This window comes from Pelmatolapia mariae, linkage group LG14, assembly GCF_036321145.2.
Source record: "Pelmatolapia mariae isolate MD_Pm_ZW linkage group LG14, Pm_UMD_F_2, whole genome shotgun sequence".
In the NCBI taxonomy this organism is placed as follows: domain Eukaryota; kingdom Metazoa; phylum Chordata; class Actinopteri; order Cichliformes; family Cichlidae; genus Pelmatolapia; species Pelmatolapia mariae.
Genome location: NC_086239.1, coordinates 17,388,075 through 17,406,193, shown reverse-complemented (window position 1 = coordinate 17,406,193; position 18,119 = coordinate 17,388,075). Strand labels below are relative to the sequence as shown.

The 18,119-nt window shown below is 40.1% G+C and overlaps 1 protein-coding gene across 1 annotated transcript; it reads right to left on the bottom strand.

Moving 5' to 3' along the window:
* Positions 1-4,624: 4,624 nt before the first annotated feature.
* Positions 4,625-15,431, bottom strand: LOC134641656 (von Willebrand factor A domain-containing protein 5A-like). Its single transcript, XM_063494149.1, has 13 exons — positions 15,392-15,431; positions 14,159-14,361; positions 13,381-13,615; positions 11,800-11,966; positions 11,602-11,716; positions 11,333-11,508; positions 11,154-11,242; positions 10,818-10,962; positions 9,860-9,939; positions 9,655-9,769; positions 9,363-9,512; positions 9,189-9,292; positions 4,625-4,877 (listed from the first exon to the last, which is right to left on the bottom strand). The coding sequence occupies exons 1-13, from the start codon at positions 15,429-15,431 to the stop codon at positions 4,625-4,627; spliced, it is 1,872 nt and encodes a 623-aa protein (XP_063350219.1).
* Between the last annotated feature and the right edge of the window lie 2,688 nt (positions 15,432-18,119).

Genomic DNA, 18,119 nt, shown 5'->3' with positions numbered 1-18,119 from the left:
TTTTTTAAATTAATCTTCTTTTCTGAGATACGTGCTTGTCACAGGAAAGGTACAAAAATCTGATTAATAGAATAATACTGGACATTAAACAGAATATAAAGTATTTTAAATGAGCTCAACCTGAAACATTTGCAGCAGTTATATTAATCCATACTTTATGCTGAATTTCCCAATGATACAGTTTTATGTAAACTGAGATGTTTTCATTTTGTTTTGTTTTGTTTTATTAAAGGAATAGTTTGAAAATTTCCTCCATCACTTGTCATTGTAAGCTAAAGGTAAATTATTTCGGTAATATAATAGATATGTCAGGGACCTGGGTCTGAGCAACTCAGGATCCATGAGGAGTTGTGGACTTATTTTATATAATATGTGTTTGTTGTGCACTGTGCTGCTGTTCCTGTGTCCATGCTTGTGTGCAAAGGCAGCTGTGACAGGCACCTTCGGCTCAGGTGGCCCTGCTTAATGTCATGTCGTTGGTGAACAAGACATTCATTGTAAATGACGTTTTACTTACTTCAAGGCTGGATGCTTTGTTTTTAACTGAAACCTGCATTCGCCCTGGTGAGTCCCTTCCCTTTTCGGAGCTCCTTCCCCCGGATTGTGTTTTCTTTAGCTCACCTAGGTCCTCGGGTAGCGGTGGAGGGCAAGCCTCTTTATTGAAAAATAAATTCCGAGTGCGGCATCTACCCTCTCCCGTGTATCTTAGCTTTGAAGTACAACTTCTGGAGCTTGCTGGTCCTTCTCTGATTCTGTGTCACGGTTTATTGACCACCAAAATATAACAAGTCTTTTATTCACGAATTCGCTGAACTTTTAGGATCTGTATTCTTAAACTACGATCGTGTTCTTATTACTGGTGAATTTAATATTCATATTTGCTGTAAGGATGACTTGTTGGCTAAGGATTTCCTTGCCCTAATTGACTCCTTTAACCTGACTCAGTGGATAAGTGTTCCTACGCCCTTTAAAGGACACACTCTGGTTTTGGTCTTATCATATGGCCTGGACATTTGTATCAGTGACATTGATAATGTTGGGATCTCCGACTATTTCCCGGTCATCTTTGACACCGAGCTATGTAAAACAGACCTGAACTGGCTCCCAGCGGCTCGTGCGCATAATTAACTCTGGGGTTATGGCCAATTTTTCTGGGGCCTTTTTAAAATCTGCCTTTTTTGATACTGATTGTGCTACATTTTCCTCAGCTGAGGAACTTGCTAATTCCATCTCTCCACATGCTCCTCCATACTGGACACTGTGGCTCCAGTTAAGGTGAAACGTCCTACAACCTGCTCACAACCCTGGTTAAATGACTTTACATGAGCCCTACAACGCACATGTCGTCAAGCTGAGAGGAGGTTGAAGAAAGATAAGCTTCAGGTGTCCTTTGACATCCTACGTATGAGCCGTTTGAGATATCAGAAGTCTGTTAAGATGGCTAAAGCAGCTTTTATGTCGGCTATTATTACAGCTAATAGTCATAATCCTCGTATGTTATTTAAAACTTTTAACTCAGCGGTTAATCCTTGCCCTGACGTGTTGAGAATGGCTTCCCCGGCTCTCTGCGAACAATTTTTAAACCACTTTACAGAAAAAAAATAGTTCTCTTAGAGTTCCACTTTCTCCTGTGTTTAGTCAAATTTCTGCTTCGGAATGCACCTCGTCCTTCCAGTGGTTTGAACCGGTGTCACTCTCTACCCTGAAGGATCATCTGAAAAATTCTAACTCTGTACATGACATCCTTTCATCTTGCATCATCAAGAAGGGTTTTAATGTAATTGGGCCTAGCATTCTATCCTTAATGAACTTATCATTGCTTTTAGGTTGTGTCCCGACCACTTTTAAACATGCGGTAGTGCAACCTGTTGTTTTAAAAAAAAGAAGAAAAAAAACTAGCCTTGACCAAAATGACCCTGCAAACTATAGGCCGATTTCCAAACTTCCTTTCTTGTCTAAAATTCTAGAGAAAATAGGTCTGTAGTTGCAAAAAGACTATCTAGATGCGAATAGCATCACTGATAAATTCCAGTTTGGATTCAAATCACGCCATAGTAGGGGAAACGGCACTGCTGAGAGTCTTCAATGACCTCCTTTTAATCACTGATTCAGGGCACTCAGTGGTTTTAGTTTCATTGGATTTGTCTTCAGCTTTTGATTTAGTGGACCACAATATCCTTTTAGCGAGGCTAGAACACATGGTAGGCTTTAAGGGTAATGCTCCTAGTTGGTTTAAATCGTACCTTTCAGAAAGGTCTTTCGCTGTTACGATGGGAAGTTATTCTTCCTCTGTTGCCCCCTTTTCCTGTGGTGTGCCCCAAGGGACTGTGTTGGGCCCTATGTTGTTTTCTTTGTATTTGTTACCTCTAGGTTGCATTTTTGAAAAATATAAATTTTTCTTCCATTGCTACGCAGATGATATTCAAATTTACTTTCATCTGACTGAGGATGTCTTACCTTCACTACACTGCTTTTTTGATTGTATGAGAGAAGTTAAGGATCAGTTATTGAGTGAGTTACTCATTTAAAATGAGTAACTCACTCATTTTAAATGAAAAGAAAATGGAAATTGTTGTTTTCGATAGCCATATTCCTAGGGGCCAACTAACAGGCTCACTTGGGCCATTTGCTACGTTTCTTTCTGATACTGTAAGCAACCTGGGTGTTCTCCTGGACAGTTCTTTTAAACTTAACTACAGTGGAGACTTGTTTGTCAAGTCTAGCATTTACCAACTACACCAAATTGCCAAGGCCAAGCCTGAATCGGTTCAATCTTTTAAATCGCGGTTGAAAAACCATTTATTCAATCTAGCCTTCCCTAGTTAATGTCTGTATTCTGCAAATGTTCTTTTATGTACTTTAAATCTTTTTATTCTATTTTATTGCTGAATAATCTTAGTCGAGTTGTGTCTGTATTTTCTTTTACATATTTTCACTGCGCTGCGGCTAATTAGTGCTCTCCACCTGTTGGTGTATTTATTCCGTTAATGTTTCTTTCTCTAAATTATTGTATCACTGTAAAGCACTTTGGTGTACCGCTAGTTTTAAATGTGCTATACAAATAAAGTTGTATTGTATTATATTGTCAGTGTCTTAGCTTAGTTTAAAGTCAGTTAGTGCATGCCTGCGGGAGTGTGTGTCTTTACGGCTGCCTCTGGTATTTTTCCCCCAGGAGAAGTGTGGAAACAGGAGGGCAGAGAGCACAGTGAGTGCAAAGACACGGACTTTTGGGAGAAGACACGACACGGGAGTCGAGGGAGAGCACGGGGATTTATTGTAATTTACTGCACTGTAAATAAACGCACTGTTTGCAGTGAAGAGTCCTGCGTTTTGGGTCCTATTTTACCCACATCCCCAGACCGTGACAAGATATTTGTTAGAGGTTAAGACATTCATATTGAGTGCAGACAGGAAACACAAATAGTATGTTGCAATTGTAAAATGGTGGAGGAAGGTGTTTTTGTTTATGTGTGTTTTGGGTGGGGCAGGCAAAATCGTGTCTGCTAGATGAGAAAACACAAAATTCTATATTATATATTCTTCTCCATAGATGTTCAAGTGTTTACAACAGCCTGAAAGAAAAAGATTCCTGTTTTCCAGTTTATGAATGTCTGCATGTTTAAAAAGGTAAGATTACCAGTGTTTAAATTAATAACTTGTGATACTATATAACTATACAAGGCTTGATGACACAAAACATATTTTGAATCGTATCATTTTCTATGTGTTTATTATTTGAAACATTTGTATAGAATAGCCGAAATATTTTTTGAGCTTTCAGTCAGCTTTTTACTTACTCCAGCTCCTTGCAGGTCTTGCTGCAGAGTAGGTATTGATAACCATAACAGGAAAAAAGGAAATAGGTTAGTATGAGGTTAAGGCATTACAGGAAATATCAAATGCAGTTATTATAGTTGCTAATTACTACAAGTAATATTTATTAAAAAAAAAAACTATGTTTATCACAGTCAGTTTTTTCATTTGTTTGTTTTTTACATTTATTATTTCAAAGAAGTTAAAACAAAAATTAGATGGTTTTGTTTACATTTATTTTTAGAAATGCATAAATGTGTAGCTTTTACTTACATACACGCCATCGACGATTTCTCTCCATTTTAACTACATGAACTCGAGATGAAAAACATGAAATCAACAATTTTATAAAAAGCAATTAAAAAAAAACAAAAACAAAGACTTTTTCACAATATTTTGGTCATATAGAAAAAAACTTTCAACTTTACTTAACTTTACTTCACTTTAAATACCATTTAAAACTTCTAATTTGTTTGTTAAGCCTGGTTGTTACGTCATTTCACAAGCTGTCTGCTATAACTGCCGGAGTGGGGTGGCTGTGGCTCAGGTGGTAGAGCAGATCAGCTACTGCTCGGAAGGTTGGTGGTTTGATCCTGGGCTTCCCCAGTCTGCATGTCAAGTGTCCTTGGGCAAGATACTAACCCCAAATTGCCCTCCGATGCATTCATCGGAGTGTGAATGCAGTTATAATTTGCACTTGCGTTTAGAAGTGCTTGCATGAGTGGGTGTGAATGGGTGAATGAGGCATGTTGTATGCAGCGCTTTGAGTACTCCGGGAGAGTAGAAAAGCGCTATATAAGAATCAGTCCATTTACCATTTAAAGTTTCTGCCAGTAAACTCACAGGGTTTTGGAATATTTCTGCGCAGAAAATGTCCTTGAATTGTGTCTCCGTTGTCTTTGTTGACAGGAATGAAGGCAGTGAAAGAGCTGCTCACTCCTGACTGGACACTGAGCTGCACCAGCTTCTCCTTCACTCCTCCATCTTCATGTTCTTTGTGCTCTCTCTCCTCTCTCTCCAGGGAGCGAAACAGACTCCGAGCACCCAACCTGTGGACTGTTAGTCTGCAGACAAGAAGGAAAACGACTACAGTCATTTTACTACATTCATTTATTAGTGTCTGTTTTACCATTGTGTCCTCTTTAGTTTCATACATACATACTCTTTAGTTTTGTGATTATTTTAAGCGTAGTTGTTTTTTCCTGTGTAATAATATTCAACATTGCTATCAAATCAAAAAATGCCTCTCTGTGCAAAATATTTTCAAAAACATAGACAACTGTGGGATACTGTTTGTCCGTGACAGGGGGAACAAATTACGGCAGGATCAGCCTGATATTATTTGTATCCCGCTGTAACTTTACTGTATAAAGAGCTAGCATCTCCAAAATGTCAGGAGTAGTTCGTCATTAAGTGTTTGTGAACTAAAAATCTGGAATGTAGGATACCGTTTGTCAGTGATTTGGAGAGCCCAGCGCATGCTCCTGACGCAGGGAAAACCAATTCTGCAGGGGAGACCTACCTTGGCACTTGTGCAGGTGAAACCAGAGGGAAGATAGGCTTCACCATATTTTCTAGTCTTTGGCTTAGAATGAAGTTGGTTTGGAAACATATTCAGCTATGCTTCATCTCCTACTGCGTTTGTGCGGGCGCCCCGTCAAAAACCTGTCCATTATGCTAGCAGTGTTTTTTTGTTTTTTTTTTCTCTTTTCATCATCATTTCCCATCATTGGATTGGCAGCCATATATTCTGGACACTTGGGTTAAAAGATGAGCTCAACTGACAGCTCACTGTCCAACTTACCAATTGGTGGCGAGTTAGATAGTGAGGGTGCACTAGGAAACATCTGGCAGAGGCCCCAACTTGGAAATCTTTGACTTCCACCTCCGCAGGACTTTCAAAGCCAACAAACCATGGACATAACATTTCAGAGATGGCCTTCATAGCTGCAGGATGTCACAGACAGCACCCCCCATGCATAACTGCAAGTCAACAGGTTGAAATAAGAAGCTGCAGAGTTTATCCCAATTGGGCGTTTATAAAGTCAGCAAAGATGCACAGAAGAAAAGAAGATGAGAAACCAACTAGGGAAGATAAGAAAGAAAGACGCAACAAAATTGTCATCCCCTATGTAGCCGGTGTATCAGAGAAACTCAGGAGAGTTTTCTCCAAGCACGATATATGTATATGTATATATACCCCGTGATCAGGTACCCTGCTGGGGTAATAGGCTGGCCAAAGGAGGAGATAGAAGCCACTGACATAAAGACAAGAAAGCTCCTTACCATGCATGGAGGGTTTCACCCCAAGTCCAACACCCTGAGGCTGTATGCTAAGCGGAAGGAAGGGGGCCGGGGACTGGTGAGTGTCAGCACCACAGTCCAGGATGAGACAACGAACATCCAAGAATACATTGGGAAGATGGCCCCAACTGACCGAGTGCTCAGTGAATACCTCAGGCAGCAGAAACCCAAGAAAGAGGAGGGAGACGAGGAACCATCATGGAAGGACAGGCCCCTGCACGGTATGTACCACCGGCAGATAGAGGAGGTGGCTGATATCCAGAAATCCTACCAGTGGCTGGACAAAGCTGGACTGAAAGACAGCACAGAGACACTAATCATGGCAGCACAAGAACAAGCTCTGAGTACAAGATCCATAGAGGCTGGGGTCTATCACACCAGGCAAGACCCCAGGTGCAGGCTGTGTAAAGATGCCCCAGAGACAATCCAGCACATAACAGCAGGGTGCAAGATGCTAGCAGGCAAGGCATACATGGAACGCCATAACCAAGTGGCCGGCATAGTGTACAGGAACATCTGTGCCGAGTATAACCTGGAAGTCCCGAGGTCAAAATGGGAGATGCCCCCAAGGGTGATGGAGAATGACCGAGCTAAGATCCTGTGGGACTTCCAGATACAGACGGACAAAATGGTGGTGGCTAACCAACCGGACATAGTGGTGGTAGACAAACAGAAGAAGACAGCCGTAGTGATCGATGTAGCGGTTCCGAATGACAGCAATTTCAGGAAGAAGGAACACGAGAAGCTGGAGAAATACCAAGGGCTCAGAGAAGAGCTCGAGAGGATGTGGAGGGTGAAGGTAACGGTGGTCCCCGTGGTAATCGGAGCACTAGGTGCGGTGACTCCCAAGCTAGGCGAGTGGCTCCAGCAGATCCCGGGAACAACATCGGAGATCTCTGTCCAGAAGAGCGCAGTCCTGGGAACAGCTAAGATACTGCGCAGGACCCTCAAGCTCCCAGGCCTCTGGTAGAGGACCCGAGCTTGAAGGATAAACTGCCCGTCCATATATTCCTGTAGAATATATGGAATATGCATTTGGTCTATTCCTTCAGAAATGCCCTTTATAGCTGCAGGATGTCACAGATAGCAGACTGCAAACAATGGATTTTTTTTTTCTTTTTAAATTTTTTCATCAAAATAATTTAATTATACCTGTGTTTTGTGAATCATCAAGTTTGAGCTCAAGAACGTGAAACATGAACCAATTGTTTTTCGGGTGATGATGGCTAAAGCTGGAACATTAAATCAGTAAATGTTTCATCAGAATGTAAAATGCAAAAAAAGTGTAATTTATCATTGTCTCTAATGAGGTAAAGAGTAAAAGAAGTACTTGGTTAAGCCAGCTTTAAAAAGAAGTCAGCGATATGTGCAGTTTTTAAATCTTAAATAAAGTTACCAGTTAAATGTCAAAACACCTGTGACTTCACTCAGTAGCCTGACCACATGTGTGTGAATGCTTCTAATAAGGTTTATTTAAGACTAGTGAGGTTTATTGTGAGAAATGAGTCACTTGTTAGGATGCCTGGGTCGTTGACCCAGGGTTTTGAGTTTATTATATTATTTATCATTTCTAGTCTTTGGTTTCTTTGTTAGAGTTCTGTCTTATGGTTTATGTCTCTGTGTAATCCTTAGTTGCTATATCCCCGTGTCCAGTCAGTGTCTGTGTCTGCCCTGGTCCCACGTCTCTGTTCCCTCTGTTGCAGTGCCTGCGTGTCAGTCTGTGTTAGGTTTCCTTGTTTATTTTGAAGGTCCATGTCTGATGTTAATGTATCTGGTTTTGCTTCCCCTTGTCTCGTTAGGCCTGATTTGCCCCAGCTGTGTTTCCCTCCTGTTACCCATTCCCTGATTGCTCCCTCTGTGTATTTAAGCCCTGTGTTTCAGTTTGTCAGTGTCGCGATCTACTCTTATCTAGCTGTGTGTTCTGTCTTCCCGCCTGCGTTTATTGTTTGTATTTTGGAAATTGGTTACTTTTCCAATACTTTCAGCATTAAAGCTGTTTTTTGAGTTCACGTCTGTCTCCGGAGTCTGCACTTTGGGTCCTATTCCTGCCTGCACACAGCCCACACATAACATCACTGGCTTAGTGTGACGGAAGTATCTGCAGAAAAATACAGTGCACGATGTCAATTTAGTTTCATCAAGTGTTAGATAAGATCAGGCTGCAAGTACTGATGAGCTGAATGAATCAAACAATGACTGCACCTGTGCTGGGAGTAAGATTCTTCTGTCTTTTGTTAATATAATATTTATCATCATTACTGGCATACCATGGTATTTTGTAATTGGTGAACCAGATTTTTGTCACAGTCTTGGTCTGGTGACCCATAGCTTGTGTGTATTTTTTGTGTTTCCTCAGGCTGGTGATCCACGCAGGTCGTCCAGCCCAGGATTCTTGATAATGTTTTGTTTTCTGTATGTAGTGTTGGTTGTGTTCTCTCCCTCTTTTTCTGTCTCCGTGCCTAAGTTTATGTTTGCTCCTGGATGTTTTGTGTCGCTGGAGGGTTCGCGACCCCGGAAGTGTTCCCGCACTGGAGGCTGTCACACCTGCTGCTCGTCAGCCATCACTAACTGCAGCTGATGGACTCATTAGGAGCCCACTATTTAAGGGTGTGGCTGAGCTCCAGTTGGTGTGGGATTATATGGAGTCAAAATCGTTAGTACACCTGTTGAGTTATGTGTGACCAAATCTCGCTATAGTGGATTGCCCTGCCAACGTGTGTGTGTGTGTGTTTTTGTGTTGCCAGGAATCGGGAATAGAGTGACAGGTTTTTTTTCCCGCCGGAGTGGAGTCACGGCGTGGGAAGAGTAGTTTTGAAGTTGCTGTTGGACATTTTGCACTGTGTGGAATTCTGGGGAGGAATCACCACAGGAACCACAGAGCCTGGGATGTGCACATAGTTATGCTACTTTGCTTACTGAAAATAAACCTCACTGTTTATCTGCATCGGAGTCCTGTGTTTGAGTCCAACTTTCCCACAACTCCATGGTCTGCCATCACAGTCCATGACAATTTTACTAAATAGTGTAAATAGTGCCTTTCTCACAGTGCTGTTGTTATTAAACTGTTTTACCCAGTGTCCTCTGCAGGTCTGAGACTGAAGTGCAGCTGGTTCTCAGAGGGATGACCTGCCAGGCTGTACTTCACCGTCACACAGCCCTCTGCTGCCTCTGAACTCTGACACAGAATCACAGGGTTAGAAGTCGTGAAATAGTTAAACAACAACATGAGAAGGTGCTGCTCCTACCTGTCCAGTGAGCTGGGCATAAATCAGTGACCTCTGACCCTTGAAAAGTATTGCGATTGGTGGAGAGAGGACAGTGACAGACACTTCCTTTGGTAAATCCCATGTGACTGTGACAGTAGGGTGCAGAGCAAATCGCAGCAACTGCATCACCTGAAAAATAATGAAAAACTCTCCAAATATGCACAAACAGCTGGAACGCACATTTGACTCACTGCAGGTCTGATCTCAAATATGTATCTGCTGCTGCTGCTGCAATGTTTAGCTTGACTTCTAATTGTGTTTAATGTCTTACTTTTGCTTGCATCCTGTCAGACCTTGTGATGAACTGAGCGTGACCTCCTCCTTCCTTTGCCATCCCATTGATGGGAGCAGAGCTGGTCCCTTCCCCAATCCCAAAAGAGAAACACCTGCAATACAACCGTTTTCTTTGAGTAAATAGAGGACATTTTGGACATTCTGGGAATTGTGTAGATATAGTTGTGTTTTTGTAGTTTCACCTGTGAGAATCTGAGTTCTTCTTCACCAGATCTATCACGTCTTTGGTGTCCCACACCTCTCCATCAGTAAAGACAAACAGCTAGAGAGGAGAGTTGGCACATAACATTACATCCAGAAACACACAGCTTGTTCTGAGAGCTGAGTTAGGTTTCAGAAACACAAATGTTTGTATTGTAATGTGCAAAGAACAATGCACAGTTAGTATCTCAAACAAAAACAAAACAACAAAATACAGGCAGTTGCCAGTCCCCTTAGCCTCCTAGTAGATGCGCCTATATTACATGATAGGTGAAATAGGCCATAAAGATATGCAAATCAATTTTTCTGAAAACTTGACCTCTGACCTCCATCTTGAAGTTGAGGTCACTGCGATTCAAACGTGTCTGATATGTTTAGTAGATGCAACTATGGTACAAATTGCAAAATCCACCATCAACTCATTCTTAGAACATATGTGTTTGATGTAAGTTTTACTCATGTTGTAGAAATTAAGTCTGTTTATACAGTCCTGTTATGAAGATGTAAAGAAAGACATGTATGCAATGACATAAGTAATTACATTCCAAGGCAAATGTTTTTTTTTTTTTAACTTCCTAGGACTTGGCATCCACATATGTGGACATGACATTTTGGGTTGTCTAGACCACAATACACACTTTTGCTCTACAAGGGCCTGATACCACTTACAAGGACATTACACTGCCAAAACTGCTAAAACGAATGTCCTTGTATGTGACTATCAGGCCCTTGTAGAGCAAAATCAGGTAAAAAGATAATTCTTTGTTTTTACATTCATCAGTTTTTACATCCAATCAGCCCAAATAGCAAAGAGAAATTAAAAATGCATGCCATGAAAGAGCTCGGGTCTTAAGAGGTTAAGGTTAGAGTTAGGCAAGCAGTAAGGCTATGATTACAAGAAGTCCCCAGAAAATTAATTAGAGCCACTGTGCATGTTACCTGTCTAAGGTGATTGGGAATGCAGGGCTGGTTGTAAATATGTTTAAGGGGCTCCAACATCCCTGATCCTCCCAAATCAGCCTCCATTTGATTAACTTTCTTCAGCGCCTCCTCCATGGTCTCTTGGCTATACTCCACACTCTTACTGCCATCACATAAATATCAGTACACAATTACATGCACTTCATACCAAAAACAGGAAGTCTTTTGTTGGGCTGACTGATATAAGGGAGAGAATTGCCATCACATAAACACATGCACCAAAAAATTAATTCAGATACTTAACAAACAGAGCAGGGCTTTTCTTGGGCTGACTGAAATGATGGAGAGACTCACGGGAAGATGTGTTCATAACTGGACCCAAAACTGTAGATGTTGAAATAGCAGCCCATTGGTAAGTTCTTCAACAGGAGCAGCACAGCATCCTTAAGAGAAGCAGGAAAAGATGGTAACAGTCACTGGCTGGTAGGGACACTATTAAAGATGTTATGACTGTAATAACGTATTAAGGATACCCTGGCAGAGCTCATACGAGTTTCCTCCTGCTCACTCTTACTGATAGCACAGTCCATACTTCCAGATCGATCCATTAAGAACACAAACTCTCCACAAGAAGTCCCTGAAGACATCACAGTCTCTGGGAACTCAGGGTACAGACTCACCATCACCATTGGATCACCCATCAGAGTGCCTGAAAAATAAAAGGGACAGAAAAATGACAGAAAAGAGGTTTACTGTTTATTCCAACAAATTGCAGCAAACAACTTCACTCGTTTTCACTCACCTGGCTCAGCAGAGGCCTGTCCTCCCTCCACCACAGCAGTGGGCTGGTGGGCGTCTTTGTAATAAATCAGCAGTTCAACATCTCTGTCAAACTTGTGTCCTGCAGCCAGCTTGACCTGCACACCACAAACACATTCATGTTTAATTCTCAGTAATAAGTAACAACCACACACAACAGAATCATTAGCACTCTACCTACCGTGGCCTGGGTTTGATCAGTGTTGAGGTACTGGAGAGGGTCCAGAGAACAGTTGGACTCTACTTTAGAGATTGGACGAGGAGAGGACACTCGGGCAGAGAAAGACAGACTGTAGGACAGCCAAGAGGCTGGAACATAAACCACCTCGAAAGATTTACATTTCCTGCCTGTAAACAAATGTGACTGATTAGAAGTAAACTTTTTTTTTTTTTTTTTTTACAACTGTAACTTCAAATGACACCAAAAGAGAGCAGAAAGGGAACTGCAGGTATGATGAGGGTCAGTCAAATGTTTTCTTTCAATACTCTTAAAGGACAGCACCAATACAGAATGGCATGTCCATCCTCCAATCACTTTATAAATTCCATATTTCAAACGAAAGATTGGCAGTCATGTGATTACGAAGAGAGTTAATTCAGGTTAACACTATGATATATTCTCAGTTATAAGCAGAATAGGTATAACAGAATAGAAAATTGATCCAGGTCAAGAAAATGAAAAATATGCTCATCTGTAACCAAAATTTATGATGAAACTCCTTCATTGAGGTATTCATGTTTAAACGTTTCCCCTGATTTCAAAAGGCAAAAAAAACCATGTGCCTGGAAGTGGGTTGACAGAGCATTTCATACATTTAAACAATTTACAATAATTTTATAAGATTCATTATATATATTCCAACTGTATATCATAAAAATTTCAGCTAAATCTGTTTTGACAGAATTTTTTTTTCTTTTTCTTTTTTTTCTTTTAGCCAGTACGTGTTTGTATTTGTCCAAGAGTATAGATTCTGATTTGTTTTGATAGTAAGAAAGACCAGTATACACATAAGGCTTTTATTTTTAAACATCTTTTAGATATTCATGTTCAGACATCTTGATGCATTCTCAGTCATCCAGGTAAGTAAATCTCCAAAGGTTGATTCTGTTCATCTGGACGTAGCGTTTTCAGTGGGAGAAACGTTTCGTCACTCATCAAAGTGACTTCTTCAGACTTCAGCTGTTGATCAGTGGTCATGAGAATTTGCGTAATCATGATGAAGGAACTGACCTCCCAGCCCATTGTTCCTTCAGTGGTGCTAGTTTCAGTCATTATGCAAATGTACTGTCAATAAGATTGGGGAAACCTGCAGTCAGGTGAGACTGAAGAAGTCACTTTTATGAGTGATGAAGCATTTCTCTCACTGAAAACGCTACAACCAGATGAACAGAATCAACCTTCATGTTCAAACATTGCTGCAGTTTCAATGTATGAAAAAAATGCCATTTAAGTAGGTGCACGGGTCATTTTTCAAAAATATGTATGTTGAAAAGTATTTTAGCTATAAAAGAAAATTTTGACTGCAATAATTATAGATGCTCAAATTTTGTATCATAAAATTTTTATTCAAATCAGTGAAAATCAAGCAGAAAAGATTCTACAATTTGTCCAATTTGAGATGGAATGACTTACAGTAGTTATTTTTCAGTTAACATGTAAATAATCCCATGTAATATCTTACTCATTTCCACATATGTAGTTATGAAACCTTTTACATGTTTGAATTTGAGGGTTTCTGCTAGTGTCAAGTGTTTTTCATACCCCGATATTTGTATTGAGGGTTGAATGGAGGGTTGAGCACAGCAGGCAGACAGAACCTCAGACCATCATCAGCCTGCACAGCCAGCTCAGTCACGTACTCCAACCTGATGGAGGCGCTCTCTCCTGGAGGCAGACTGCCCACACTCAGAGAGAATATATCTGGACTCTGATCACTCTCCTCCAATAGGAAAGCCTGCTGGCCGGAGCTCAGAGCATCATCATACTCCTCATGAGCCTGGAGGACAGGTGACACATGTCAGTGACATTCACTGTGTTTATTGTTATTTTGAATCTTTTTTTTTTCTCCGCCTGTCCCGTTTGGTTCTTTTGCCATCAGAATTATTGTCTAAAGGCAAAGAAAGTTGCCCAACGGATTTACGTGAACAAATGGACCATCCCACCTGTTGAGATTATTGTGCAGCACGTAGGATCGACAGCGCACACAGTGCTTTGAGGTAGGAGCCAAAAAAGGTGTAGTTTGTGTCTGTGAGCACCGGTGTGTACACCTGTGAGCATCAGCGCGCTTGTATTTAAAAGGTTCCTTCATGTAATGATCTGCTAGAGGGTGTGGGAAGCGATAGCCCCGTCCACCAGGGCATGAAGCAGGTATGGAGAAGATCCAGGCTCCAGACATTCAGTGGCCCTCAGAGCACAAGAGACCAAGGAAGACCAACGGAGGGGCAACCGTGCTACTCTCTTGGAAAGAGCTGAGGAGAGGCCCAGATGATGTTATTTTGAATCTTACTTATAATCAGGTTATATTTACTGTCCAGCTCACCTTCTGTTTCTCCTTCACCTCAGCTACAATCTGTGTCTGTCCAATCTTAGCACTGAAATGACAGACAGCAGCATCTCCAGGCAGAGGGAAGACAAAAACAGCCTCTAATGGTTTGTTCTTCTTGTTCTCGTAGTTCAGAGTGGAGACCACTGTAGCCACATGGTCCCTCACCTCCAGCTCCACCTCAATGCTCTTCAGAGGAACTGACAGTAATACAGAATCACCATGAATACATAAACTAAACATGTTGACTCGTCGATTATTTCTTCTTTTTACAAGGAAATTCTACCTGTTTACCAAGCTGATACTTAAAAAAAAGGTTTTGGCTGACAGTGACAAAGGTCAAAGTGTCAAAACTACTGTTTTAAAATGTTTTAAAATATACTCTTATGATTGTAGTGGTAAAGTGCCCTTTTCATTTGAAAGTTTGTTCTTAATGTTCATGATATTATTCTCTACAATATGCTTTTAAATGGTGTTTTATGTCTGGCAGAAATGCAATGACATGCTGCATGCCAAACATTTTGCAGTGTGCCCAACTGTGCATACGATGCAGGCTCACAATGGATTCAAACTCACACCAACAATCAACATTAAAAATCATTCAACTGTTTTGGCTAATTTTTTGAGCAGTATGCTTTCAATACAGACGTAAATGTTTTATTAGAAATACTTGTGTTGTTAGGTCCTGCCTGATCTTTCGATCCCCTTTGAAGAAAAAGACATCAATAAACTCAATCCAAGATTATTTACAATACAGAACATGAGGACTGGTATAATGTTGTTAAGACTGCTTTCATCCTTCATGGATTTTTGAGTTGAATCATAACTTTTCATTGACTGTGTTAACTATATAAGACACTTTCTTTAATGTTTATTCTGGAAGTTACATTTAATTTAAACAGACTTTCATTTGACTATTCAATAGTAATATTATTCAAACTGAATTAACATGAAAGACTAGATTTTTGTAGTTCTGAGTTTTTATACTTTAATTTTTCATTTTTTTAAAGAACTACACAAAGACAAACATGAAATGTATGACATTGCACACTGTATTTCTGCTATTTGTCCCTGTTTTCAAATACTGTTTTTAATTAGATATTATCTCTATCACAAACGATATGTGAAGCAAGATAGTATGCGCCATTATAATCAGTAACCAGTTACATTAAAATATTACAAAATCCAAAAGTGGTCAGAGAGAAAACAGAAGTCTCTTTGTATCAGTACCTCGTTCCTTTTGGAGAGTTAGCAGACCGGAGAAGTTCATCTTTGTACCTGTGAACTAAGAACATTATTTTAATGCTAATAGGAACATCTTAGTAGTTAGTTAAATTTTAATTGCATTATTAATTTGATTACTTATGCACAGTTTTCCAGTCATACAGTTTTATTTATAGTGAGGTGTTTTCATTCTGTTTTCTTGTTTCTTTTCCTAAAGGAATGGTTTGAAAATCACTTGTCAGCATTGTCAGCTAACAGTAAATAATCTTGGTATTATAGTAGATATTTAGTTAGGCTTAAGATGTCCATGTTTGAAAGCAGACAGGCAGCATAAATAGTGCTTTAAACTGGTCCAATTTATGTTGTGAAATTGTGACATGGTGGAGGAATGTGTTTTTCTTAGTGTATGTGTGGTATGTGTGGTGGGTGAGGTGGGCGGAATCGTCACCGCATACCACTGTTTTGATGACAGGTAACAGCTAGCCTGAAGCACCTTCCGGTTTAGTTCTTCCTGTTGTTTGCATCATCGAATTAAAAATAAAGAGCAACCGCCCCCCCCCCCCCCCCCCCCTCCCACACACACACACACACACACAGATGTCTCTCTGTAAATGCGGTTGTCTGTTGCAGCACAACCACATTTCTTTATATCACGATAAAAATATATAAACAAAATTAATAAAGAACTTCAATGTGACAGCATTCAGACTGCTGTCTTTAGTTTTAAGGTTTTTGTGTCAGTGTGCAGTAATGTGTTGCTGAGCAGCGAGTGATCAGGCTGCTTAAATAAATGCACGGTAGGAGCTTACCTCTAAAGCCCGAAATGTGTGTCAGATGTCAGTTGTCAGATGGTTTACTGCAGTCCCCGTTTGTAAATATTAAAGGCCAAAGTGTTCACACAGCACAGACTCAACTGATATGTCACCTCTATCTGATATTCTCCACTTACTTGTTGTGATGTGGGTGGAGCTTTTTTCGCAGCCTTAGCTCTGAGAACACAGTCATCAGGACCTGAACCCTGCGTTTAAAAGTCTTGCGGTGGTACAGAAGACCGTACTGTAGGGTGGCTACAGGGGCGTATGGAAAAATTTTCTTAGTGTGCCACTGCTAGATGGGGTAGCAAAATCATAGCCATTTCTTTACACATATGGAGGCGTTACGGTTGATGTATCTTTGGTTAAAGTACATCAGCAACAACAGCAGGTATATATCCAAATAATTAAACATTTCAGGTACATACAAATGTGAATTTTGATTTTATGTACTGTATAGCCTACACTGTAAAAAAAAATGTAATATAAAAGTATTTTACTGTGTATTTTACAGTTTTGTACAGTTTTTCTAGAATATCATTAAATTTACATAAATAGACTGTGATTTTACATTTCAAATGTAAAATAACATAAAAGCACTGTAAATGTAATAAAACATAATTTTCTTGTTTTTTAAATATATTTGTCTGTACATATGCATATTTAGATTGTTAAAATACATTCACAAATGTATCATAATTTCACAAATATTTGTCCGTTATTTGAAAGATTGAACTGTTAAATTCAAATGTAATACTATGGAAAAATATATAAAATGATTCTTATAAACTTTTTTTTACATCAAATAATGTTATTTAGGGCGATCGTGGCTCAAGAGTTGGCAGTTCGTCTTGTAATCGGAAGGTTGCTGGTTTGAGCCCCGGCTCGGACAGTCTCAGTTGTTGTGTCCTTGGGCAAGAGACTTCACCTACCACCTACTGGTGATGGCCAGAGGGGCCGATGGCGCGATATGGCAGCCTCGCTTCTGTCAGTCTGCCCCAGGGCAGCTGTGGCTACAACTGTAGCTTACCTCCACCAATGTGTGAATGTGAGAGTGAATGAATAGTGGAACTGTAAAGCGCTTTGAGGGTCTCGAAAAGCGCTATATCAATGCAATCCATTATTATTATCATTTAAACCAACTGTTAATTGCATATTTCTGTACATTTAAGTATTATTATTCATATTGCCGCATTCATTGACCTTGTTTATAGGTAATTTCATTGTTTAATCACATTAAAATGTTCCTAATTTAATGTTTAAAAGCACTTGAAAAAGGCAAAATCTCATGTAAAATTAGGGCAACATACTGTATTGTCATTACTGAAAATAGCCGTATTTTTATGAGAAAGTTATTTTCTGTTATTTTACGGTATTATTTTGGCGCCCCAGCTGCCGGAATATTACTGTTTTTTAGGATTTTTTTCTGTGTATTTTACAGTTTCTCATAAAAATACGGTTATTTTCATTAATGAAAATACAGTTTGTTGCCCTAATATTACATGGGATTTTGCCTTTTTCAAGTGCTTTTAAACATTAAATTAGGAACATTTTAATGTGATTAAACAATGAAATTACCTATAAACAAGGTCAATGAATGCGGCAATATGAATAATAATACTTAAAAGTACAGAAATATATAGTTAACAGTTGGTTTAAATAATAATAATGGATTGCATTTATATAGCGCTTTTCGAGACCCTCGCACTTTGCAATTCCACTATTCATTCACTGTCACATTCAAACACTGGTGGAGGCAAGCTACAGTTGTAGCCACAGCTGCCCTGGGGCAGACTGACAGAAGCGAGGCTGCCATATCGCACCATCGGCCCCTCTGGCCATCACCAGTAGGTGGTAGGTGAAGTCTCTTGCCCAAGGACACAACGACTGAGACTGTCCGAGCCGGGGCTCGAACCGGCAAC